Source organism: Microtus ochrogaster, chromosome 24 (genome assembly GCF_000317375.1).
Source record: "Microtus ochrogaster isolate Prairie Vole_2 chromosome 24, MicOch1.0, whole genome shotgun sequence".
NCBI lineage: Eukaryota > Metazoa > Chordata > Mammalia > Rodentia > Cricetidae > Microtus > Microtus ochrogaster.
This window is the reverse complement of record NC_022024.1, coordinates 14,170,690-14,197,648: the sequence shown is the minus strand read 5'-3', so window position 1 is coordinate 14,197,648 and position 26,959 is coordinate 14,170,690. Positions and strand designations below refer to the sequence as shown.

The 26,959-nt window shown below is 38.6% G+C and overlaps 2 protein-coding genes across 2 annotated transcripts in view; one reads left to right on the top strand and one right to left on the bottom strand.

Annotated features, from left to right (window-relative positions):
- Positions 1-640: 640 nt before the first annotated feature.
- Positions 641-14,974, bottom strand: Glipr1l1 (GLIPR1 like 1). The gene is made up of 5 exons (XM_005358065.2): positions 14,660-14,974; positions 14,173-14,415; positions 7,228-7,328; positions 5,574-5,659; positions 641-776 (listed from the first exon to the last, which is right to left on the bottom strand). Exons 1-5 carry the CDS (start codon positions 14,849-14,851, stop codon positions 697-699), a joined length of 702 nt encoding a protein of 233 aa, XP_005358122.1. The 5' UTR covers positions 14,852-14,974; the 3' UTR covers positions 641-696.
- A 3,560-nt stretch (positions 14,975-18,534) lies between these two features.
- Positions 18,535-26,959, top strand: part of Caps2 (calcyphosine 2) — a 36,795-nt gene continuing 28,370 nt past the window's right edge. The window contains exons 1-6 of the mRNA XM_005358064.3: positions 18,535-18,667; positions 20,670-20,781; positions 22,706-22,755; positions 25,156-25,201; positions 25,287-25,403; positions 26,642-26,815. Of these exons, the coding sequence (XP_005358121.1) occupies positions 20,704-20,781; positions 22,706-22,755; positions 25,156-25,201; positions 25,287-25,403; positions 26,642-26,815 (465 nt within the window). The 5' untranslated portion in view covers positions 18,535-18,667; positions 20,670-20,703. The remainder of the gene's footprint in view (positions 18,668-20,669; positions 20,782-22,705; positions 22,756-25,155; positions 25,202-25,286; positions 25,404-26,641; positions 26,816-26,959) is intronic.

Here is a 26,959-nt window from a genome sequence, read left to right as displayed (position 1 = left end):
AAAGCTAAAAATACACAAATGTATGACTTTGTCCTCTGAATCGTAGGAGCATACTTCAACTTTGTTGACTTTTTTCTCAGTCTGTCCCACTTTTTCAGTGCATGCGTGTTCACATGTGTGTGGATGTACATTTGTGGTGCATGTGCATGTTTGTTGGCCCAACATTGGCTAAGATGTCTTCCTGGGTTGTTCTCCATCTTCTAGTTTGAGGTAGGGCCTCTCAGTTAAACTCCTAGCTTGCTGACTGGAGTCTATCTAGTTAGCCAGCATGCTCTGAAAAACCTTAGTCTCTACATCCCACATGGTGAGAATAGGTGGACTTCCATACCGACCCCGGCACCCATGGGTGCTGAGGATCTGAACTTTGGTCTTCACATGTGCACACACCTACTCACAGACACACATACATGCACATTATCAGCAAACAACCCCAATAAAAACACAACCTTAACTTCATTCCCCTGCTTCCCAATTTCTATAATACCTACTATCTATATATTCTTATATTTTATATGCTATGTATATGTATATGTATATATATATATCCTTTTTGAATTGAAAAGTAGATGTTGAATTTATATTTTAGACAAGAATGTAGAAAATGTAACGGGGAATTAAACAGATCTTGAGTTCTAATTACTCAGAAAATAGTCTTTATTGTAGTATTTAGAAATTTCTTCTGACTAGAAATAACAATTAAAGTAGTCTATGAAGAATAAAACCTAGCATGAGAAGATGACCGGCTCTGTGCTGAGTTGCTCTCTCAGTCACGTGAACTGTCAATAAAACACAACAATTAAGAGTTCAATTTAATTTAAAAAAAACAAATATAACTGAAATATTTATGCTCACGTATAATTTATGGAGTTTTAATAAAAGGGAGAACAGTTACACAAGATGAAAACATTGATTGGTATTTCTAGCTTTTAAAATAAGGTAATCAAAACTCTTGAACTTCAAAATCAAAACTCTCAAATTTGACTGGACTTAAAACCTTGACGGTATTGCCTAACAATAATAATAAAAATACATATTTTTAGAATGCCTCCTGGGTTCGAGGCATAAATATCTAAAACAGGAAAAAAGCCACAGAAAGTTAACTTTGTTTTGACATTCTACTATGCCCAGTTTTAGCTTCTGAGGTAAATTCAGTTCTTTTAGGTGAAATCTTAAATATGATTTTAATTGCTGTACTGCCCCAAACTCTTCCTTCCTACATGTAAATTTTCTCCTCAGTTTTGAATTTTAACAGGACCGTGTATGTGTTAGAAATTCACTCTTTTCGTTTGCTCACTGCCCCATTCACTGATTTTTTTAAAATTCACTTCCTACCATGTTCCATGATTTTAAGCTTTGTCCAGCATGGTTATCAGAAAAGAGAAATCAGTGGAGGAAGAGCTCCCATTCATTTCTGAATGGAATGGGTAGAAGGAACAAAAAAGGTCAGCTCAGAATGCCTTGGACTGTGAAAATATGTACTGAGTCAGTAAAGTATAATGAGGGGCTTCTAATGACAGCTAAAATTTGTTGATGCCTTCCTTTGCTTTGTGTTCAAATCACTTTGTATGATTTGTCATATCTAGTCCCCTGAATCACTGCTCAAGTTGTCTTGCTTCAACACTTACATATTTAAACAATGCCAATATTCCTGTCTTTTAAAAAAGAAGCCAACTAAGCTACACGTTTATTAATAAAGACTGACCAGCAGAAAAGGAAAACACATCAGACATCATAGGTCTTAGATGGAACATAGCTATAGGCAAAGAAGTTAAAAACTGGAGTACCAAACAGTCATTGTAGCAGTTGAAATGAATTGGCCCCCATAAGCTTAAAGTGGCACTATTAGGAGGCATGGTCTTGTTGGAGTGGGTGTGGCCTTGTTGGAGGTGGTGTGTCACTCTGGAGGTGGGCTTTGAGGGCTCATATATGTTCAAGCCCTGCCCAGTGAGACAGCTCTCTTCCTGTTGCCTTCTGACCAAAACCTATCCAGAACCATGTCTGTCTGCTTCCTCCTATGACAATAATGGTGCAAACCTCTGAAAGTGTAACCTGTGACCTCAATTAAATGTTTCCTTTATAAGACTTGCTGTGGTCTTGGAGATTCTTCACAGCAATAGAAACCCTAACTAAAAAAGAGAATAAAGCAGAAAATAAAAGATAGTCATTAAAGAAATTCATTCAGTAGCTAACACATACATAATATGAACATGGTGGTTTTATAGAGATTGTCTCACAAAACTAATTTTAAAACATTGAATAATCCACACTGTATACATTGAAACCAAAATTTCAAAAGAAGGCCCCAACTTCCAGTTTTCTTTGCAGCTGTTATAACCCGGAGCCAAATTCATATACAGAGGAAGGAAGATGGAAAGCTGTGTGGCAGTTATAGCCATTAAATTCAATGCAAGAATTATAAAGAAAATATTCATAAGTATCTAGTCATTTATTAAGGAACCTTCACAACCAAATTGGGCTTGTCATAGAGAGGAAGTGATTCATTGTTGAATCACTGGCTTATCACAACCCATAGCATCTTTGAAATTTTACAATGTGGTTGTTTTGTAGTAGAAATCCTTTGAAACATTTTCAACATTAATGTACCAATGAAAGCATAGAATTCTTTTTAAAGATGCAGGAATAAAAAACCTTTAAATTAAGCATCCATTCAAGTTAAAAACTTAGCAGAAAGAGTGTTTCTTTCATCCCACAGCAGGTCAAATGAAAAACAGTCTAAAACACAAGCATATAATGTTGAAATACTGTTTTATTTAAAGTCAGGAAGAAGAGAAGGTGTCCACCATCACAGTGTAAGTTCAGTACTGTAGGGAGATGGACTGTTTATTGCTTTCAGCGAAATGAATAATGGATATAAAGATTGGAGGAATGACCAAAAGTTACGCTGATTTCTACAAGTAACAGAATTGTCATGAATCTAAACAATATTAGAAGTGGATAAATTTGGTGACTAACTCAGAGGAGTGGTAGACTAAAATGTAAACATATTCAAGATCCAAAAAAATTGGGAAATGTAATCTAAAATATTTATAATAGCGACACATGTATTTCAGGGAGGAATCTAATTTGATCAGCAAAGCCACTACTGTGAACATCTCAAAACTTAATAAAAGACTTTAAAACATCCAAATCACTATTTTCAACGAAAGTACTCCATGCGACAATATTTCTCTCCAAATTTATCATTTTTTAAAGATTTTTATTTTTAATTATGTGTTTACGTTTATGTCTGAGTGTGGGTTTGTGCAGGTAACTGCAGAGGCCTGAAGAATGTATTGGATACCCTGGAACTGGAGGTCCAGACAATGGTGAGCTGCCTGGGTACTGGGAACTGATCTTGGATCCTCTGAAAGAGCAGTGCACACTCATAACCAGTGAGCTACCTCTACAGCCCTCAACTTATAACTTCTTACTGATTTTTTTTCTTCTTACTGATTTGTAAGAGAACATGAAAGTCTAGTTTCTCTCTAAATCCAATGTACTTACCAAAGCTGATTATATGGGATGGATAGTCTTCTCTAAAATGAATTTGCAAAGCCAAAGGGACAAGAACACTCAAATAATTTCTCAATAATTTGGAAAAAATGAAAATGGAGAAACATCTCCCAATCGGGCATCAAATCTTAGCATGCTCTCTGGCCACACACTTCAAGTTTCAATACTATATCCCCTTTGTCAGAGTGATTGGATCTCTGGATGGAGTAGTTTGTGACAGACAAAGGCTCTGATTAAGCACAACCATGACATCATAATCATACACAACAAAACAATGCTTAGGAAAGTAAGAAATTTACTGAAGCAGCAGACTGGAGGAATGTGGATCTCATGGCAGGAGACCCACAGAGGGATGAGCTGACACAATCCAATAAACTATATTTACCCTGGGTCTACTTGTTGATTCTAGGCTCAAGATTAAGGCTAAAAACATTTTTGACTTTTGTTGTTGTTAGCCAGAGGCTGATGGTTGGCTGGAGAGAAGTCAGTAGAGCTTTTAATAGCATTCCAGTGTTAGACAGACAACCTTAGAGGATGAAGGATAAGATCCAGTTGAAAAGACAAGGAGAGGGCTATCTACGAGATGCCCATATTATAGATAGCCAAGTGACTTGTTTAGTTGTGAAGGGTAAAAGAAAAGAGAAAGTTAAGTGGCTAGGCTCAAGTGCTCCGGAGAGCAAAGTTTTCAGCAATTCTGAACTGCTGGGTATTTTCACATTAAGAACCCTCCACAGAAAGAGTAAGAGGAAGTACACGTGCCCAGAGACCCGTGGAAGCTGGTGAAGCAGAAGTCAATTAGGCCTTGTATAGATCCTAGCCCAGATTTAATTAAGTTCTCTATGATTGAGTAACACATGACATGACATGAATCTATCTTCTTGGCATTGTGAACTGTTTTTGGCTTGCATAAGAACGGCCTATTCAACACTCAGGAATAATGGAGGAAGGAGCCAAAGGACCCCCTTACGCCTTACCCCTGAACTATCTTCTATTGGTAGTTTCAGGGAATGAGGAATCACCGCCTTCAATTGTGTACCCACTGATGACCTCATTGGCTCCAATGAGCATTTCCAGTCCAGTGGTCACATAATGACTCTCATTAAAGTAAATCGCTCACAGGATAAAAGTGCACGTCCTGAGTGTGAGGAAGGAACTGGTAGGAATAATGGGAGTTTGATAGGGATGAGGGGGAGATAATGGGGGTGTTGAGTAATGAGAGTGGATAATATAGAGCTAAGAAGCTGTCAAACAGCAAGTAGAATTAACACAAAAGCTGATGATGGAAGATAAACATGTTTTTAATAACAGTTCTGATGGGGACTGGTATTTACTTCTAAATAATTGAATATTCTAGTAATAACAAGTAAGTGACCGTGGTTATAACAAATGCAAACAAACGCTTCAACCAATAGCTACTTTGTGCACAGCAGCAAACTAGATCTTAGTTGTACTTAATTTGCTTTTGTCTTTTTCCTTGAAAAGGGAAATAGTGAAGGGTGTAATTATCTGAACTAAATGTATTTATATGTAACTTATAGAAAATGCTTTATATTCTCATAGAAACAATCAAGTCTTATAGAAAATGGAAACGGAAGGGGCCACATGTAAAATTGTAATGAAGTTATGATGTGGGAGTGTCATATATCAATCTGTTGATTTCATTGGTTAAGCAATAAAGAAACTGCTTGGCCCTCATAGGTTAAAACATAGGTGGGAGGAGTAAACAGAACAGAATGCTGGGAGAAAGAAGCTGAGTCAGGGAGTCACCATGATTCTCCCACTCCAGGCAGACACAGGTTAAGATCATTCCTGGTAAGCCAGCTCGTGGGCTACACAGATTATTAGAAATGGGCTAGTCCAGGTGTGAGAGTTAGCCGAGAAAAGGCTAGATCTAATGGGCCAAGCGGTGTTTAAAAGAATACAGTTTCCGTGTAATTATTTCAGATAAAGCTAGCCGTGCGGGCGGCTGGGTGGCGGGACACAGCCCTGCCACTCTTATTTCAACAAAGTTATGGAAACACATCTGTCTAAGTACGATACTATTTTTCTTTTTTGCTTACGGCAGAGATTACTGACGCAGTCTTCCGCTTTACACATGGAGCAGAATTCCCCTTTTACGTAAGGATTGGTGTTCTTTTCATTTCCTCTGCAAAAAGGGAGACCACTCATGAGTCAATGATGCTTTTAAATTTTCACCTACATTTAGGCAAGCTGCTTCTGCCTTTCACTAAGTCACTACTTGACTGTGACAAAGAAAAAGCAGCAACAACTATTCTTCAATAGAAGACTTGTTTCCTATGTACTAACAAGCCATCAAAATATTCCCTGTTCATTTTTCCTTCCCTTCCTTCACTTTTCTTTTTCTTCCCTTCCTTTATCTTTCTCTCCCTTTTCTCTCTCTTCTCGAATCCCCTCTTGCCTCTTCTTTCTTTTCAAAAGCCTGAATTATAGGAAGTGATACTGCCCTTTCGTGATTTTCATCAATTGTTAGTCTTTCTTGATTTCTTCTTAAGAAATATGATGTTGCATGGCAGCCATCTTTTTGCACTGGGAGAAAGTGTATTTGGCCTGAGCTGTTGGGGCAGTGTCTGTCCTTCTTATTTTAGCTGCTCAATGAAAAGCAGAAACAAGAACAGTGGTAGATCACATTTCTGTCTCCTCATACCATGTCTTACCTTCTTTTTTTTTTTATCATTTCTATATATTTATTCTTTGTGTTTTTATTTACAAATATCTATCTTTAAATTTTTGTTTCTTGAAGAATCACATTATCACCTGTTTAAATATTTCTTTTATATTAGTAGATATTTGGGTTGGAGTTCTAAAATTTCATTTTTAGACCTCATTGTGTTTATATTTTCATTTGAGCAAGAATCTACCTATAGCACCTTTAAAAATGGCATTATTTCTTCCAAAAGAAAGAACCCTTAAGAAAACAATATCACTCTTTTTCTTGTTCTTTTGCTAACATTCATTAGAGTGGTGTTTGCTGACTTTTTTTAGTTTTACATTTCAGTAATCTTATGGCAGTTTATATTATATTACCTTTGCCTCTGTTCATGTATGTGTGTACATGTGTGTAAAGACCAATATTGGGCGTCTTTCTCAGTCACTCTTGAGAGCATACTTTCTGAGACAGTCTTTCCATGACCCTGTGGCTCATTGACTGGCTAAGCAGCAAGCACCAGGCATCTTCCTGACTCTGCCCTTGGTACTGGCAGTGCTGGTGTTTTAGGTGTGCCCATAGTGCTGGTCTTTTACATAGGTGTCAGGGACCAAACTCAGCTTCTAATGCTTTCAAGGCAGACAGCTTACTAGTTGAGTCATCGTCCCAGCTTCTACTATTTAGAATTAAGAAATAACTTCTCTGACAGGAGAGGCTTTTCATTTAGGCAATACTTTGTCACTCTTCTATTTTCACTTCTACAATTTGTTTTGCTGAGGGAGATGTCATCAAAAATACTTTAGGGTCTAGTGTAAGACACTGTTTGTAAATATTTGTGCCATTTTGTTGTTGTTTTGTTTTGAGACAGGGTCTCTATGTAGCACTGACTGGCCTGGAACTTATTATGTAGGCCAGGACTGCCTGGACCTCACAAAGATCCAACTGCCTCTGTCTCCTGAGCTCTGGAATTAAAGGTGTGCTCTATCACACACAGCTTTGTAAACATTTGTTATCAACTTAGGACTTTTTTTTTTATTAAATCAACTTACGCTGGTGCATAATTACACACAAATAGTGCAGCTGATCTTCCCAAGAGATTAGGACAATTTGAAACTGCACATCCAACTTTAAATGTATTGGCCCAAACTACCTATAAGAAAAGGAATTAAGAGTAATGTATTAAGACAGTCCATGTAAACAATTCATTATGCTAATATATATGTATGTACATATATATGCTTATTACATTTTTCCTAATATCTAACATATATATTAGATGTATCTAATAAATCTAAGTTATTTTCTGTTAAAGCAGCTTTCATAAGGGCAATATAAATGGTTTTCTTTCATAAATAATCATCATAAACCAAAAGGATATCTTAATAACTAAATCATAATGTAATACACTGTTAAAAATAATTTCTTCTAGATAACTTAGAAAATATATTTTAATTCTCTCCAGGGGCACATTACAAGAAACATCAAAATCAGATTAGAAATGAAAACAATGATTTACTATTTTCTCAGAAAAAAAAATGTTCCTAAATTGTGCATTTTGAAGTTTCCGACGATAATGTTACCTTTGTCAAGTCACAAGATAGATATGGTTTAAGAACATGTGAAGTTTATTATAAGGGCAAACATAAGAATGTCAAATTTTAACATTTTCTTAAGGTCAAACATAAGAATGTCAAATTTTAATATTTTCTAAGCTATAAGAAAAACTATTTTCAAAAGTAAAAGCTTTGTAGGGAAAATGGACCATAAGCAAGAGCTAAAGAATGATGAACATTTAAAGTTTCCCGAGCCAATGATAGAACTGAATATCTTCCCTTCTCCAAATGAAGACATTTTACATATCCTCAATAGAAAAGAAATAACCAGTGAAAAAATTAACCAAATAGGCTTTCTAACTTTTTAAACTTTCTAGTTTCGTTAAGAAAATAAATGACACTATTTCACAGATTGAGAGTCCAATCTCTTTTTCTCACGGCTGAAGTATAGCTGTAATTCATTATTTTGCTAAACATATTTGAATGGATATTTGGCTGTCTGAAAGACAGCAAAGCTCAGGAACAGGCATGGATAGCTGAGGACCAAGAGATGAACTTTGCTTCTCAACACATACCTGGCTCAGGATGGCAGATGATTTCTGAGCTAGTTTCTCATTTAATAAAAATAAGATTAGGCTAAGTATTAAAGGATCCTGTTCATTTTGAATATTAAAAAGTTCTTGAAATAGAACACTGGCAAGTGTATATATTTTCAAGGAATATTTAGACTCTGGTTTCTTAGTATCTGTACTACAAAATTCTATTTGCTCGGTGTATTTGTGTGCGTGTGCGGTGTGTGGTGTTTGCTTGTGTGTATGTTTAGGTGCATGGGTTTCTGCACGCATATAAGCAAGAAGATGTTAGAGTCCTGATTTACTGCTCTGTACCGTATTCTCTGGAAGCAAGGTCTCTCATTCAGTCTGCTGAAGGCTGTCTGGCCAGAGAAGCCAAGGGATCCTCCTGTCTCGCCTATACTATCCCCCAAACCCCTGCTGGTCCTGGGATTCTAGTCATAGATGGCAATGCCCAGATTTTTACATGGGACCCAGGGATTCAAAACAAAGTCCTGCTGCTTGCACATCAGAGTACTCTTAAATATTCATCCATCTCCACAGCCCTGCTAAGTATTGTTTACATTGTGATATTGTTAGGTTTGAGAATGATAGACATATTGACATCACATAGCTTTAAACTGTGGTTCTTTCATGGAATGGACTAGATATAAAACTTATACATATGTTGTATTCATAAAATAAGTGAATAACAAATGCAAGGCACCAGTTCGCCTTAAGCATAGAACGTTTATCGAGACATACTTTTGAATGAGTAAAAAGAACAAATTCATTCCCAGTTATTTAGTAGCATTCATCACATATTGGTGAAGAAGACCAATCAGCCAGGTTCAATGCCGTTATTCTGTTTACGTTTACATGGCAGTGAAGACTAATCCCCCCTGCCTGACGTAACAGTTTTAAGACGTGAAGGATATTGGAGAACGTGTTCTCTTTTCATGACTACAGGAGAAAGTACAAAAGCTCACTCACAGTCTTTTAGGAGTCTGCCTTTCTTCTTTTTATCAGGACACTTGCCATTGGATCTCTGGAGAATATTATTTTCACTGTGTGACTATATGTCACTGTGATTGAATTAATAAAGAAGCTGCCTGGCTAATTGCTGGACAGATAGAGGCTAGGTGGGACCGGAAGACAAAAAAGAGAGCATAAAGAAGAGGAGGAGGCGTCTCATGAGTCCTGAGGAGATGCAGAGGAAGTAGGAGATAAACTTGCTCTACCGAGCCATGTGGCAGAGTGTAGATAAGAAATATGGTTTAATTTAAAATGTAAGAGTTAGCTAGTAACAAGCCTGAACTATTGGTCGAGCACTTATATTTAATAAAAAGTCTCAGTGTGGTTATTTGGGAACTGGATGGCAGGGGAAAAAAAGCCTGAATACAAATCCCATCCTCCCAGTTGTAAGAGCGATAGAAAAACTCATCTTTATCAGCAGAATCTACTCTGGTGTCCTGGAAAACATCTAGACATAAAAGCATCTTGTTGTTGAAGATGCTTCAACATCAAACAAATAGAAGTTCATAAATCATGGCAACTGTGAGCTTCTTCTTCACTGAATCAATGATGGAAACTATTTGCTCAACGTGATGCTGATACTACTACTAACTATTCAGGATATTCCTGGGCTTATTGAAAGGGCAGTTACAGAGCAGCAGATAAGAGTCAGTCACTGTGCTCCACCCTGCGGATACCCAGAGGAACTGCTTTGCCTTGAGAAGGACATAAACAATCAAATAAATTATTTAGCCTAACAAAGTGATTTTGGTAGGACACCAAATGCTAATTCAACTTAGATGCATGAGTGAGTTTGGTCAAGCAAATTAGCTTTTTCCATTGCTTTCGCAGCCTCTGGAACATGTCTAGATGTAAATGCAGAAATCAGGACAGATTTCTATTTCTATATACAGCCACAACAATAAGAAGAAAAAGTAAAAGAAATAGTGTTTTCAAGATTTTGGACATCAGATAGCAAAAGATAATGAGTTAAACCATTCAAAAAAGATACGACCTATGCAACTGCAGTCAGCTTATTGCCTTCTGACTCTTGAGACCCTGGTGTGGGAGGGGAAATCAGAAATAAGTTGAAGAATTCACATAGGATATCTGAACTGAGAGTCTAGGAAGAAAAGGTAAGTAGAGATTTTAGATGGAACAACACTAGAGTAGTCAAAATACTGTTTTCATGGGATGAGATTCTCATCTACTCACAAAAGTATTAAACAGCATATGTGTAGAGAAGATACTCCAGGCTCAGGATAGAACAATCCATAAGAATTAAAGACCAGTACAAATCAGAAAAGAAGAAGTCAAACTTTCACTACTAGCTGATGATATGATAGTTTACGTAAGTGATCCCAAAAATTCTACCAAGGAACTTCTACAACTCATGTGCCTCTTCATTAATGTAACAGGATACAAGACTAACTTGAAAAAATCAGTAGCCTTCCTTTACATAGATGATTAATGGGCTGAGAAATAAATCATAGAAACATCACTCTTCACAATAGCCACAAATAACATAAAATATCTTGGATAACTCTAACCAAATAAGTGGAGGACCTGTATAACAAGAACTTTAAATTGTTGAAGAAAGAAATTGAAGAAAATGAAAAGATCTCCCATGCTCTTGGGTAGGAAGAATTAACATTGTAAAAACAGCAATATTATCCAAAGCAATCTAACAGATTCAATGCAATGCCTATCAAAATCCTAGCAATATTCTTCATAGATCTTGAAAGAACAATACTCAACTTTATGTGAAGAAGACTGAGAATTTTTGAAATTGGATTAAGCACACTTTGTATTGTGAGATGGCACAAACATGGGGCCAGCTCTCTGCTTTGCGTTTCTGTGAATGGGATGTGAGCTCTCAGCTGCTGTTCCAGTGCCATGTCTACCTGCCTGCTATCATGCTCCCTGCCATGAAGGTTGTGGTCTCTGACCTTTTGAAAAAATAACCTCCTCAACAAATTATTTCTCCTAAAAAGAAAGAAAGAAAGACAGAACAAGAAAAAAGAAGAATACAAGTAAACAGCTTAATGATGCAAAGTCAACATTTAGGAGAACTATGAGCAAACAAAACCCAAACAATCAGATAACAAGATATAATAAAAATCAAAGCTAAAGTTAGTGAAATATAAACAAAGAAAATAATACAAAGAATCAACAAATCTAAGAGCTATAGTTCTTTGATGACAGACACAAGATTGACAATCACTTGGCAAAACTAATCAAAAGAAAGAAAAAAAGGGATTCCAATGAAAAGAAGCAGAAATGAATAAGGAAACATTATAATTTAGAATATTATAAAAATGTGTGCTCCATTAAATTGGAAAATATAAAAGAAATGGATGAATTTCTAGATTCAACCAAACCACCAAACTTAACCAAGAGATCAACCATCTATACAGACCTATAACCAATAAAGAAATTAAAACAGGGCACAAAAGTCTTCTAACTAAAACAGTCCAGGTGGATTCCAAGCAACATTCTATTCAATTTTCAAAGAAGATCTAATGTAGTGACATTTCATTTGTATTTTAATAAATAAAATTTACCTGAAGATCCGAGAGTAAAACTGCCCCACTGGTCATCCTAACAGACCAGGCAGTGGTAAAACACAGTTTTAATCTCAATAACCACACTAGTTTGCCATAGAAACTGGGTGGTAGTGGTGCACGCTTTTAATGACAGCTCTATAGAGGAATATAAGATGGGAGGGTGACAGCTCTCAGACAGTCTCATTCTGAGATTCCTGGGGGCAGGATCTTTGCGTGAGACTGAAGTAGAGGTAAGAGCCAGTGGCTGGTTGTTTCGCCTTTCTGATCTTCAGATTGAACACCAACATCTGTCTCTGGGTTTTTATTAATCACGCTACATTAAGCCAATCATTCTTAAACTGAAAAATAAACAAACAAAAACAAAACAGAAGGGATATATCCAAATTGTTTCTATGAAGCCAAAACTGATGTAACATCAAAACCATGTTTAAAAAAAATAGATACAAAACATAGACTTAAAAATCCTTGCAAATGGACTGCAGACATACAAAAGCAACGAAAGGTTTCTACCATGACCAAGTTGGCTCCCTTCTGGAAATACAGGGATGGTTCAACATAACGAGCCAATAAGTGTAATATAGCACATAAATGGACTTAAAGATAAAAATAATAGGATTGTATTAATAGATGCAGAAAAAAGCTTTGACAAAAATCCATTATTTTAATACAAAAATAATGACAAAAAAGGACTAGAGAGAATAACATTAGAGGGAACGTACCTCAACATGATAAAAGGCACAAATAGGAAATGTATAGCCAACATCATCGTCAATGGGTAAAAACTTAGCACTAAAATGAAGCCAGGTATGAGACAGGGATGTCCACTATCCCCTCTGCTTTACAACAGCGTGTTCAAAGTACCAACTGGAGCAGTAAGACAAGGGAAGGAAACCAAAGGAAAGGCAACAGGAAAGATGTCAAACTATCCTAATTGCAGGTGACAAGGTATTATACCAAAGAGATCTCAAAAATACCTTGGCAGCAACCAACAGTTCTCTAATCGTACATAAGGTGCTATCAACAAGAAGGGACTCACGGCCAGCTACCTAGAGAGTGACATCATGAATTTGGAGGAGAACCTCCAACTGCCACTTTACTAAAGCAGCGTAGTTTTTGGCTGCATTCTGCATATTTATCTTAACATCCACAGAAAAGTATAGGTCTTACCCTTTATCCGAGAAACGTCTTCTTGCAATAGATGGATATCGGTACAGAAAACTACAATGCAGAGAGCATGTGGTGCCCAACCTCAGTTGGTACATCTATACGTTTACACAAGGGTCCTGTACACAATGTATAGGGATCATAGTGGGAGAGGGAGTGTAAGCTAAACCCATTAAGCTTCATCAACACAGATGCCTAAACCAGCCCCAAAGAAAGAGGACACCAATAGATATGCTAACAAGGAAGTAAGAAATCTCACTGGACTTCAGTTCTAGACCAAGATGTACAGGCAACTAAGGAACACTAGGAGTAGGAGAAATAGTCTTCCCCAAATTTGTGATACAATACCAAGTGGTCAGTCTTGACATCATATACGGGAGCAGTATTTTACAGACTGTATTTATGTATTTAGGAAAACGCATACATATATGATAGCAATTAAAGACATGGAGGGCATGAATTTGAGAGACAGCAAGCAGGGGGACAGGAGAAGTGATTGAGGGGAGAAAGGGATGGGGGATATAATATGATTTTATTTTCAAGTCTAAAAGAAAAAGAAAGTAAACTAAATCATATTCGTGTGACATTGGCACACGGAAGAAATGACTGTGAGTTAAAGACACAGGAATAAAATGATCCAAATGGTCACAGAGAGAAAAATTACATAAACATAATTGAGGCGCCAAACCGGCTTGGATCAAGCACACTTCCAACACTGGTAGCGGGGTGCTAGGCAGAGGGAAGGGGGAAGGAACTATTGTAAGAAACAGCAACCTGTATTTTGCAAATGTGTTTTAAACTATAGACTTAGTATGGTAAAATCAAGATTCTAAAGCCCAAGGAAGGTGGAGATGACCCCGGCACCTCATGGAAAGTTGATCAGGACTGGAAAGAAGTAAACACAGTCGTAGGTGTGGAAAAGCCACAGGACTGAACCCTTGGGTTACAGTAGATTTCTTGTAAGTAATGTAAAGAAAATGACAGCAGAGTAGCATTTTTTAAAGATCATAAAAGCTACACTCGATTAATGGGATATGCAATAAAATGGAGTGTTTTTTTTAATGAATATAGACGAAAATACCAAAAACTGTTTCTTGTCACTAAAATAAACACAAGAACTGATTAATAACCCATTAAGTACCTACCTGTGTATAATTGCCACAAATTTTCGAACAGGTCATATTCTCAAAATTATAATATTTTCTTTCACTATACCAAAGAGAAATAACTTCCTTTGGTGTACTGTTTATTGGCCCTAAATACATATTTTCTCCAATAAAGTCAAAATCCACAGTGCAGCTATATCGCTTTGCAGTACAGGGATTATGTGAATATTTGCACTTCCTAGTCCATGATTTGGCCAATCGTGCTAAGTCCTTGTCCCAATGCTGAAAAAAAAAAGAGAAAGATTAAATTGATTAATACATATTTCTTTACAATAAAATCATCCTAATTGTAATAAATTAAATTTCAGCTAATTTTAGCTCTTTACTAAAGACATCATTTTTAAAAGTAATTAATTGGGGATCATATGAGATGCAGTTGAAAGACAAAAAAGAACAAACGGTTGATTTAAGAGCCCTCTCCTGCTTAAACGCATCGTTCTGGGCAGCACCCCGCCTCCCGTCTCACCAGGTATTGCATATTGGCTGCTGAGGGCGTCACCTTGCCTCGCATTTCGTTATGGAGGTCGACACACTCGTGTATAAATCCCGGGTCGTAGATAGTTGGCACATAGGGAACTTTGACCAGTTTGGAAAGTTTGCTGACTACCAAACATAGGCCTAGGGTCCAGAAACACTGAAGTTTCTTCGTCAGGGCCATGGAAGGACGTAGAGTACAGCCCTGGTGAATATGCCTGAACAGGGATTAAACTCTACCCTGGCTCTGCCTTCTGATTAGGCTGGCCTGCTGTGGAGTGATCAGCAGACTGCTGCCCTGCCTTCCGTGTTGCCATGGAGACGGACGCCCAGGGAGTTCTGAGCCAGTAGGTCTTACACTCTCAGGGAAAAGCCTGAAGCGCCCTCTGGTGCACAGTTCTTTCTAATCCACTAATTTGCTTTCTGAAGAGCTAATCCCCTCACAGAGTATCTAGATTGTGACAGAGGATGTTACAGGGTGCTGAGGATGGCTCAGGCCCATGCAAACAAAATACCGGGACTTCCCCGCACATGTTGGAGCAGACGGTTGGAGCAGACGGTTTAATCACTGCACTCAGGAGGCAGGGCAGGAGCAGGGAGATCTCTGTAAGAGTATTTGAGGCCAGCCTGATCTACACATCGAGTTCCGGGCTAGTCAAGAGCTGAGATCCTGTCAGGCTTGGGGCATAAGAGCAAATAAGAGTTTCTTAGAGTCTATTTCCGTGATTAGCTTTTATATTCTTGTAAAGTACATATTATTTTGTCCCTTTCTTCAAACACTGAAAACATAGACTAGGCAACTGGCGAACCCTGTGGCGTTCAGTAATCACCTTGTCAAACATTCAGGATTTTGCTTCAATTTCCTTTCGAGTGATTAGCTGGAAAAATGAAAATTCTATAAGCCATGTGGAAAATTACAGCCAAAGAATTTCTTCTGGCAAAACTCTTACCTTCTGATAATTTAGAACCTACCTACTGGATGGATGCCAGCAGATTCTAGATCATCTGTGTTGTGACACCCAGGGCTCCAACAGTGTATGTTGGTTGCTCACTTCCCTGAAAACCAAGCATAAGACTACTCCCTTTGGCTTTAATGCTTTAAATCTAGTTGTCAGTTGCTGTTATTTGGTGATAAACCACAAGTTTTCTGTAATATTTAATGGGATTTTTCAGTATTTCTAGGTCAGTAGTTCTAATACTCAGGTTGTTGAATGAAATATTTAGGTTATTTAAGGGACATTTAGTTCAAACAAATGCAGGTTGATGCTCACTGAATGTTCTGTCCTAATCAGCTAACCTCACCAGCAAAACAATTCACTAAAAACTTATTTATATGAAACCAGTTACCATTTTTTTTCCTTTAGCAGAAAGCAGAAATTTATGTTATGACAGGAACACAGAAACAACATAAACTCAAACAACGACAGCAGTAGCAATAAATCCGAGGATTCTAACAGAATTTCTATGGAGCGAGAGAGGACGTGTTTCTGATTTATTATCTGCTGATGAGGGCTCGCTGTATGCACTGTTGTGGTGTCACACACACGGGCAAGCTGGGCTTCTCACATCCCACACTCCGGTACAAATATAGGCATGTGTGTTCTTATGGACTCAGACAGACTAATGGTCCACGTGCATGCTTGTGTATATACCTACATGTAGTAATAGGAGTGGCGGGGCTGAGTCCCCAGCACCCCGGCTGCTTGCCCGGCTAGCTTATTCCCGAAATAACAACACACAAACTGTATTCATTTAAACACTGCTTGGCTCTTTAGCTTTAGCCCTTTTCTCGGCTAACTCTCGCTCCTGGACTAACCCATTTCCAATCATCTGTGTGTAGCACCCCAAGGTGCGCTTACCGGGAAGATTCTAGCCTACGTCCATCCTGGGTTGGAGCTTCATTGCATGTGCCTCAGAGAGCAGAGCTCTCGCCTCTGCCCGCAAGAGTGGAGCATCGTGTCTCTCTGAGGCATCTGCCCCCGAGAGGAGAGCTGTCGAGTCTGACCTCACTTCCTCTTCCGCCCAGCATTCTGCTCCGTTCACTCCTCCCATCTATGTTCTAACCTATCAGGGCAAGCAGCTTCTTTATTTAATCAACCAATGACCTTCCTCCATCACCTACATGCCTCTGCCATTATATAACTCAACTAGGAAGATACACTGGTACCATTTATGTGTATCCCTTTTTTTGGCTCAGTGACATCTATCAGCTTGACAAGGATGCTCCTTGCTCCTTAAGTCTCCCCTGATCTTTCTTCAGTTTGTACAGAAAGGGGTTCGTATTTCTTCATGGAATCAATTGCTAATTGAAATTACGTCCATTACTGTAGCTCCTGCCTATCAGGCTGTGCCTTTCCTATAAACAGTGTCCTTACTTTCTTCATTCATTTTCTCTAAAACAGGTCCTTTGAGCCTTCAGTAAAAGTTTGTTGACAGAATAAAGAAACGAGCATGCTACTATTAGGTTGTATGCGTTTAACCTTCTGGACCACAGAAACTGTATCTTATTCATCTTTTGCATGCACAAAGGGCCTAATAAACATCGCTGATTAGGTCAGTGATACAAGGCAGTGATCCTTAGGGTCCTATAGCTTTACCTTTTCTAATCTTCGCACGTTAGCAGATTGTGTGTGTCTGGTGTATGATCAATACGTGAAAGACTGAGTGCTTATGAAAATAAATATCGAAAGCAACACATGAGCTTCAAGTGAAAATTTTCTAGGTGCTGGAGATGGCCCAGGGAGTCAGATTGCATACAATCTGCGCAATACAACCCCAGCAGTGGGGAAAGGTAGCGAGACAGAGGGATCCTTCTAAGTTTTGTGTTTGCTTTTGCTTTTGTCTCATGTAGCCCATGCTGTTGTTCTTCAACTCACTATGTAGCTGAGACTGATCTTAGACTTGGGAGCCTTCTGCCCCGATTCCCGAGTGCTATGATTAACCATCCCATTAGGTTTTTCAAGTGTTGGGGATCAAATACCCTCCTTATTCATGCCGGGCTGGCTGCATCGCCACCAGTGAGTAGAGTTTCTGTGCCTTCAAAATAGATTTGAATTTTTAATCCGAAGCTGTTTTTAATGTGCATATTTTGACACCCATGTTTGGACGAAACTTAGCTTTTAAAAGCTACCGCAGTGAGCAAAAGCCAAACAAAACAAAACGATTTTAAGCCTCAAGGTTTGCAGTTCTGACATCGCATTAGTGACGATACCACCAATTGTTATCGGAGTAGAATTTTATCAATATGTCAGCTAACCTTGTTCCTTTATGGCCAGGTAGCTGCGGGCCAGACATGGTGCAGAAATAGCTAAGATTTGGGTAGAAAATTGGTGATAGGCTAGGATACAGGATGCTTTTATATTGTTTTCTCCTTAAAATATTAACCTGGACTCTGGACATCTGGTAGTTGCTCTGTGAAACCGTGTTCAAACCGTGGAAATGAATAATCCACCAAGGGTTGTGATCCTTGCCGGGTTTTGGCGCTCTCCTGATGCAGGAGGTGCTTGCTTGAGTGAGTCCCCTCTTGTGCTCTTACTCCAGTCCAGGGTTTAGGGCAGAGCTGGGTTCTCAGAACTGGAAGGATGTGTGGTAAAGCAGAAATCCTTTAGACTTTGGGGTGAGTTCGCCCCAAAGTGCAGGGTGTGGAAGTGGTGGGGTGGAAGGCTGGGAGGCACAGCATGAGACCCAGAGGCTGCCAGGAAGGTCTTTTTTATTACTGGGAAGTTGAAAAGGGCTGGGAGGAAGCTTAATGAACCAGCGCCAGTTGCCTAGCAACTTGAGACGCTGGCCCTGTTTGCTGGGAACTGTCTCTTGGGCTGGCGACTGAAAGCTCCCAGAAGGAAGTTCTTGGTGAAATCTGGTTTATACTCCTTCCAGCCCTTCTTTTTCGGGTCTGGGCTTTACAGAGCTAACCTTGTTAGGTCAAATCAACTTGGCTTGTTCAGTGTCCTCCTTGAGTCCTAGAGGAGGTGGAAGGTGGATTCCTTTTGGCACACCCCAGGTATGGTGAAGTAAGATTTGAATTGAATTAGGAACAACTTTGTGTTCAATCTCAGATCTTGGGTGGGTTGTCACCACGGATTCAAGGTGGGGTCTGTGTCCCTCATGGAATTTAAGTACTAAACTGTATTTATTAATCTTTTTTCTCTTTCTTGTTTATGAACTAGATCAGATGGGGTTAAGCCAAGTGACGGTCACCTGTCTGGGTCTCAGCTTGCTCAGTGTAAAAATCAGAGGCTTGGGCTATTTTAGCTTTTGAAGCTCTGTCCAAATTGTTAGATTCTCTAACTGGGGGGGGGGGGGCGGAGGCTAGTAGGCAGGTGCTAATCCTTCAGATTCCAGTGTGCCCCTTATGGCAACATTTCCCTTTGAACACTCTTATTTGCATTGGGATGAATCACTTTTGTGAATGACTCATGTCTCCGCCGGCCATTCTGAGTTAGCTCATGCCTAATTGACTGAATTTGCTCATTTTCTTGGCTTCCTCCTAAGTCTTGAGATACAATGTGGGCATCCACTGGAGTTATTGATTTTATAAGCTTCAACTCAGTTTTACTGAAGAGTACTTGGCGCTATTTGGTGCTGCAAACACCTTACTGGATTGTTTCCTGAAAGACTTGTATGTTGGCATTGCGATGGGTGTAGTTAGGTATAGAGAAATGAATTTAACATGGGTGTATTCCAAGTGTATATGGATATTTATGATGCATTAATTTATCTATTGACTCAACAAGTATTCATTAAAGAATTTATGTTATATGAAGGGCAGTAACTACCAGCCTTTGTGGTTGCGATACCACAGTAAAAACTCAGTGGAGAAGCACAGGGGACAGTAGGAACAGGACATTCTCTGTTTTTTATTTGCCTTGTTATTAACTGCAAACCAAGGCTAGTGGTTTAAAACATCATATGGTTATTTGGAATGGCAACCAGAGTTGCTAAGGTATGAAGCTGGGAGGCTGGCAATGTGTCAGAGAGAAAGTCGTATATTGGCTGCTCAGCGTCTCCATCTTAACTTTGGCTTGTGTTTGAGTTACTGATCTATTGCCGTGAAGAGGTACCATGACAGAGACAACTTACAAAAGAAAGCATTTAACTGGGACTTGCTTGCAGTTTCCGAGGGTGAGTTATGACCATCGTGGCAGGGAGCATGGCAGCAGGCAAGCAGACATGACCCTTGAGCAGTAGCTGAGAGATTATATCAGGCTCAGCCTGATGGGGGCTTTTGGAACTTCAAAGCCCAGCCTAGAGGCGTACCTCCTCCACCAAGTCCACCTCCTAATTCTTCCTAAACAGTTTACCAACTGGGGACCTAATATTCAAATATGCAAGCTTATGAGAGAAGTTCTTATTAAAATCACCACAGCTTTTCAGTTGCTAGCCATCACGGTGAATACAGTAATTTGTTCTGGAATTGAACCCATGGCCTTGGAGGTGTTAGACAAGTGCCAGAACCAGTGGGATACAAACCTGCCCTCCAAATGTAGTCATGACCAAATAAAGGAGCTTGGCTTAGAGCATTAGAGCATCCAAAGTTGCTTCTTTTGAAAGGTTCCTGAAAAGAAACCCATTTGAAGTGTCTTCAGGATTATTTTCAAATCTGATGATTTGTGCTGTTTCTGGATGGCAATTTACCGTGAGTGATTTTTTTTAAAGAGGAGAAGGATCTGGAGTGGGGAAAACACAAAAGATAGGGCACAAAAGAATTGGGGTTCGATTACACTGGGCGTGAAATAATAATCAGAGTTGCTGTCTACTGAACCTTCCCTCCTTCTACCAAGATGAGGACTTCTTTGGGCATACATCATGTCATGCAGGCTTCCATGAAGCACCATGTATTTGCATCACCAAAACCTGATTTCAGTTTATAAAATCAAAAATGATTCATTATTAGCCATGGCAATTAAATACAATGACTTCTCTGTATGGACATGTACTGTGTATGGATTATTTAAAATTCGAGTAAGAGTGACCATTTTGCATTTATTTTATCTCTTCAAAAGAGCAGCACATTGCCTGAGAAACACATACATTTGAATGGACTTAGAGGTCAAAGGAGTGGCTGCATCTAGGAACCAACCTCGCCTATTTTCTCAACGAAAGAATTCACTACAAGTAAGTAAGCCATAGGATTTTCCTCTTATAGAACGATCCCTTCAATTGCTTCCACCATCTTTCCCTCCTGTTTTCCCTCACAAATATTTAGGCTCAGTGTTCCCTAGATTAGGAAGCCTGGGGCCACCAAATTTGAAGATAATCATTGTTTTAAAATAGATTGATTTAGCTTTAAGTTTTTTAATTTTAAGATTATTGCTTTATCATTGTTATTTAAAAAAATCCCCACATATTAGCAGAAAATATAAGAGAAAGGAGAAAATATAAAGGAAGAAGAAAGTATCATTTTCTTTTCAGTGTTGCCACTATTACATGCTAGTGGATTTATGGTTAATTGGTACATCATTTTAAACTGCATACTTAATCACACATCCTATAATCATTTTATGGATTAAATGCACTAAAAGTATTAGTATTCACAAAAGATATAGTGTAACATGTACAAAAGATTTAAAATATCATAAACTAAACTTTACCTTGTACACTACTTAAAATGGAATTTCAATGACTGAATCCCTTGAGTCTTATTTATTTATTTTATTATTATTATTATTATTTTGATGTTCGAGACAGAGTTTTTCCATAGCTTTTTGGTTCCTGTCCTGGAACTAGCTCTTGTAGACCAGGCTGGCCTCGAACTCACAGAGATCCACCTGCCTCTGCCTCCCGAGTGCTGGGATTAAAGGCATGCCCCACCACCGCCAGGCTGAGTCTTATTTATTTTGTGCTCATAACCCACTTAGCATAGTACTGGGTACCAAAGGTCCAACAATCAATGAAATGAAGACTTAGCTCAAGGAACCTCTTATCTTACAGATGGGATTGATATTTCAACAGTAATGAATTCAACTAGGAAAGATATTTAAAGGAAAACCATGACTCCCTAAAGCAGAGAAGATGGTAAACTGTAGGCTAAAAACCTAGTGAATGAGATTGACACCTCCACTCTCTGTGTTCAGGGCTCTGAAAGGCAAAAAGGCGAAGACATTAGTGACATTAATGACACTGGTGATGGATAGAGTCAAGCCACAGAGCTGTGGCTCATGTAGCCGTCACCAACTTGCTATTTTTGTATTTACATCCAAATGAAAGTATTTGAAGAGAAAATCTTATGCTTTTATGTTAGTAGTGTAGGAAGGGCATCCAGATATCCTTCTTAACTCTCAAGACACTGCTGTTTCATGGAGCAACTAAATGCAATTTCTCTCTCTGGTATTTTTATTTGTTTATTGATAATTTCATTTATGAGTACTATAATTATATTGGTTTCTACTCCCTCAATTCCTTCCATGCTCTCCAAACTTCCTCCTACATGGCCTCTTACTCTTTATTGTAATATGTATGTATATAATTTACAAATATAACCCGCTGAGTCCCTTTAGAGTTGTTCATATGTCTATGTCCTTAGGACTGACTACTTGGGATTGGTTAACTCATCCGGGGCTTTTCCCTGGAGGAGAGGGATCTCTCTCTCTCAACCAGCCATTAATTGCCTGTAGCTCTTTATGTAGGGGTGGGGCCAGGAAAGCTCTCCTCCATCCTCAACGTCCTGACAGCTGGTGATGTTGTCTTTCAGGTCTTGTTTAAACAACCACATCGTTGAGGTCTCATGGGTACAGCTTCCCTGTCATGTATACACCTAACAGGAGCCATCCCAGTTTTCTGGCTGTCACAGTCTTCCTGCCTGTTTTAGTCTTATCATTGTTTGAGGACCCATCTTCCCAAGCTGACAGTGCTGGGCAGGTGGTCATTGTCTTAGCCATCATTTCCTTCTCGTCTTCATTACAATGATGAGAGTCGCGGGAGGCACATTTTCTATGGCATTTACAGGGGGGAAAATGTAATTGTCTCTATTGCATCCAGTCATGGCTTATCTTTTAATGTATAATGCACACTGATTCTCTCTCTCTCTCTCTTATTAAAGCAAGGATGGACTTCCAGATCATGGGCAATCCAGAATCCCTGCCTACCTGTGTGAGCTACATTTTTTTACATTTCCATTGCTGAACCGGCACATACTTATCATACTTTGAGTAGTTAAAAACTACATATGCATATATTTTATTGTGAACTGCAGAAAAGTCTGCATAGAGAAAGCCTGAATATTATCATTTCAGATTTTTTTTTTAAAAAAACAGCCTCTTTCAATGGGATAGTAGGGATATGGACAATATTCTGTTGTTCTTATTTAATGCTGTTCTCACAATTTCCTAAAAAAAGAAATTCCTTCTTAAAAATCATTTTGTCATTTTAAGATTCAAGCTTAATTTAAAATGACACATAACATCACAAAACTATGAAATTTAGGAATTCTATAGGGCATTTTGATACATGTAGAAATCAGAATAAGTATACTTACTCTAAAGAAATGTATGACATTCTTCTTTTTGTGATTGGCATAGTAAAAGTTACCTAATAGTAACTATACCTGTATTTTAAATTGTCATGTTGACGAATTTGAGAATGTAATTGATATTAGTAAAGTTTTCTTTTTTAGAATATGTCATATATATTATAGTTTCATACATTTGAAAAGTAAAATTATTTTTCATGTAGTTTAGATTACATGACATGTAACTTGGTAGGTTGAATTACACCATAGTAATACTTTTTGTAGACTAAAAATAAGCAAGGTCAATAATTTCATCTGTTTCTACATGGTAGATAACTTTATCTTCAGCTGGATATAAAACTTAAGTTACAAAAAAGCTATGCTTATGTACTGAATACACAATATAGATAATAGTAAGGGGCATGTCAGAGAGAGTGGTCTTCCAGTTGTGTGCTAATCTACAGATTATAGTGGATGTGAAAAATTATTAAATATTTACTATACATTTTCATTTGCTCGTTATAAAAATGAAACGCATGTTGTTGGTCAAAGCTTTTGTTACATAAATTATATATAGCAAGAAATTTTCACAGCTCATAAAATATGTAAACTATTATAAAATCCATTTAGGCAATTTGTACCCACAGAATGTTTTGTTTGTTTTTCTCTGGATATCTATAATCAGCCTATGGCTGTAGTGATGAGCCAATTCCAGTGTGAATGTTGGGTGATATTTTTATTTGCTATAAAATATTATGAGTGGTTGCTTGGTGAGACCAATTTTGAATGCTTAAAATAATATTGCTGAACATTCTCTTGTGCCACTGTACTGGCTGGTTTTGTGTGTCAATTTATCACAAGCTAGAGTTATCTGAGATGAAAAAGCCTCAGTTGAGAAAATTCCTCCATGAGATTCAGCTGTAAGACACTTTTTCAATTAGTGATCAGAGGGGGAGGGCCAGCCTATGGTGGATGGTGCCATCCCTGGGATGCCCATCATGGCTTCTTTAAGAACGTGGGTTGAGCAAGCCATGGGAAGCAAACCAGTAAGCAGCATCCCTCCATGGCCTGGGCTTCAGCTTCTGCTTCCAGGAGCCTGTCCTGTTTGAGTTCCTGTCCTGACTTCTGTCAGTGATGAACAGCAACGCTGAACTTTAAACCAAAAAACCCTTTCCTCCCCAACTTGCCTTTTGGTCACAATGTTTCGTCACAGCAACAGAAACCCTAATTAAGACAGTAACCCAGCACTAGACAGCTACATATGTGGTGTATTACATTTTATTTGAATTATTAATATTTTCTGCCTCCACTTTTTAAGTCTCAGAAGTCAACAAAATAGTAAGTCAAATCTTGATTCCTAGTATTTGCTAATTTCCATGCAAACAATCCAGTGCTGGCTGACTTAAAGTGAGCAGATTTGGAAAGGGACGTGTGTAGTTGTACCATGACACAGATATAGATCTTACTAACCTGTTCCATGCTCACCTCAACAGCACACAAGATACCCTAGGGCATTACAATAGCAGAGCAGGAAAACCATTAGGACAGTGGACTTTGAATACTTATTGCCTTTGTTCCTTTCTTATGTGTCTGTATATGTTTGTGGTGTGCACGTGTGTTTTATACTTTGGGAAGCCCTTCTCATCCTCCCGAGTGCTGATGACAAGCAGCTGCCACACCTGCCTAGATATTATGTGGGTTCAGGGCATCTGAACCACTCTCCTGCCTGGAAAATGCCTTGGTCATTGAGGCACCCTCCTTAGCACCACCCTTGTTCCAAATATAATTTATTTAATTATACAGTTGTATACTTTTATTATTATATTTCATTTACTATTTTATAAATAATGACAATTTCATAATCAATTTGAAAAGTTACTAAACATTTATCAAAATCTACAACCCTTCCTGCTATGCAGGGGTAGACAATACACCATTAGCTTAATTGTGACTTTGTATATAGATAATGTATTTGAAAATGATTTTTCTGTCATTACAGACTCACTTAAAATTTTATGAGCTGCATAGATTATTTCTTTTAGGGTCCCGCCACTTGATTTGGGAAGCCTTGTTGACTCTGATGAGGAGGTAATTTTAACTTTTTTAATATAATAAATATTTGACAATAGTAGCACCTATGAGCATGTACTATCATTCCATTTTATTTTTTTAGGATAATTTTTCAGAAGCACCATGTGGTACAATGCACGCTCATCTCAAGCCACCTTCAACTCTGGCTTGGATTACGCCATGTCAAAGACCATATACACAGTATCATCTGAAGGAAGTGGTCAGTATGCATTTAGTCTGTATGTTACAGTGGCCATTGCTCTAAATTTGGCCTTTGTCATCTTTTGTGTTATATTTGTACCATCTCAAAACTCTCCAAGAGTTGGACATTCACATATATTCCCAATACACACATATATATGTATACACACACATATAATATATCAGTATCTGTGCCTATCTAAGTCAGAACAAATGCCCACTGACTCTATTATCTTTTGCTACCATGAAAATTTGACAAGCAGCCACAAAATACTAGGAATAAAATATGGTGATACTTTGGAAATGGCAGCCGGTGCTTTTAATTAGTGTTGTTAATCTCTAATTCCTAGGACTGTTTTGATCAAAAAAATCAAAGACCTACATAAAACATCTAAGGAAAATACCTTGATGTTAATTCTTTCAAGTCACTTTTGGAGCAGACCTTCAGCCGAGCAGAGAGTAAAGGATTCCCGAGGTCAAGAGCCCATTCTGGTCAGGTCCCCTGTGGTCTGTGCTCTGTCAGCTGGATATTTTATTGTCCCTCCTGTTTGGAACACAGACTACAGTAGTTTTCTTTAGAGCTAAGAGCTAAAGTAAATGGTAAGCCTGGCAATGTCAACAAGAAAAATACTACTTATAAAAAAAAAACTTTTCTAGACTGTGGTGCTGGTGCACACCTTTAATCCCAGCACTTGGGAGACAGAGGCAGGTGGATCTCTGTGAGTTTGAGGCCAGCCTCATCTATAGCATAAATTCCAGAACAGTCAGGTCTGTACAGAGAAAGCCTGTCTGGAAAACAAACAAACAAACAAACAAACAACTAACCAACCAACCAAAGAAACAAAAAACCCCAAAGAAACAAAAAGCCAAAATACCATTTTCTGGCCATCAAAGAGAGTTCCGTGAGAAGGATGCTGAAGTGTAGGTCACCACGACTGATGGCTTCCCGCGTGGGTGCAAGCTTGGAAGGAGTCAAGGGGCTGGTCGCTGGGAGTTTGACCGTGCTCCAGTATGAATAGCACAAACTGAACTTGGTTCTCTCTCTCTCTCTCTCTCTCTCTCTCTCTCTCTCTCTCTCTCTCTCTCTCTCTCTTTCAGGGTTGGAGGAGGGTGTGTCACAAGGGTTGTGGGGAGGATCTGGGATCACTGGGAAGTGAGTTTGGTCGGTTTATGAAGTGAGATTCCCAAAGAACCAATAAAAATATTAGGAGAGACCCAGCTTTCTGGTGCACAGCATGCTTTGTGGGTTGCCTCTAGGAACAGGACATCATCCCAGAGGATTTGCCAGCACCCACAGGCAAGTACAAGCAGAAATATGAGCAATATGCGGCTGAAATGAAGGAGGGCTACAAGCAGCACATTCGGAGAACCGCAGAAAAGGCGAGAGCTACCAGCCGGCAAGACGTGGCAGGAAGCAAGATGAACGAGAAGGTAACGTGGGAAACTTGTAAAGTGTGCATGAAACTTAAAGCGAGCAATGCTGTGTGTGTGTGTGTGTGTCTGTGGAAGCAAGATGAACGAGAAGGTAACGTGGGAAACTTGTAAAGTGTGCATGAAACTTAAAGCGAGCAATGC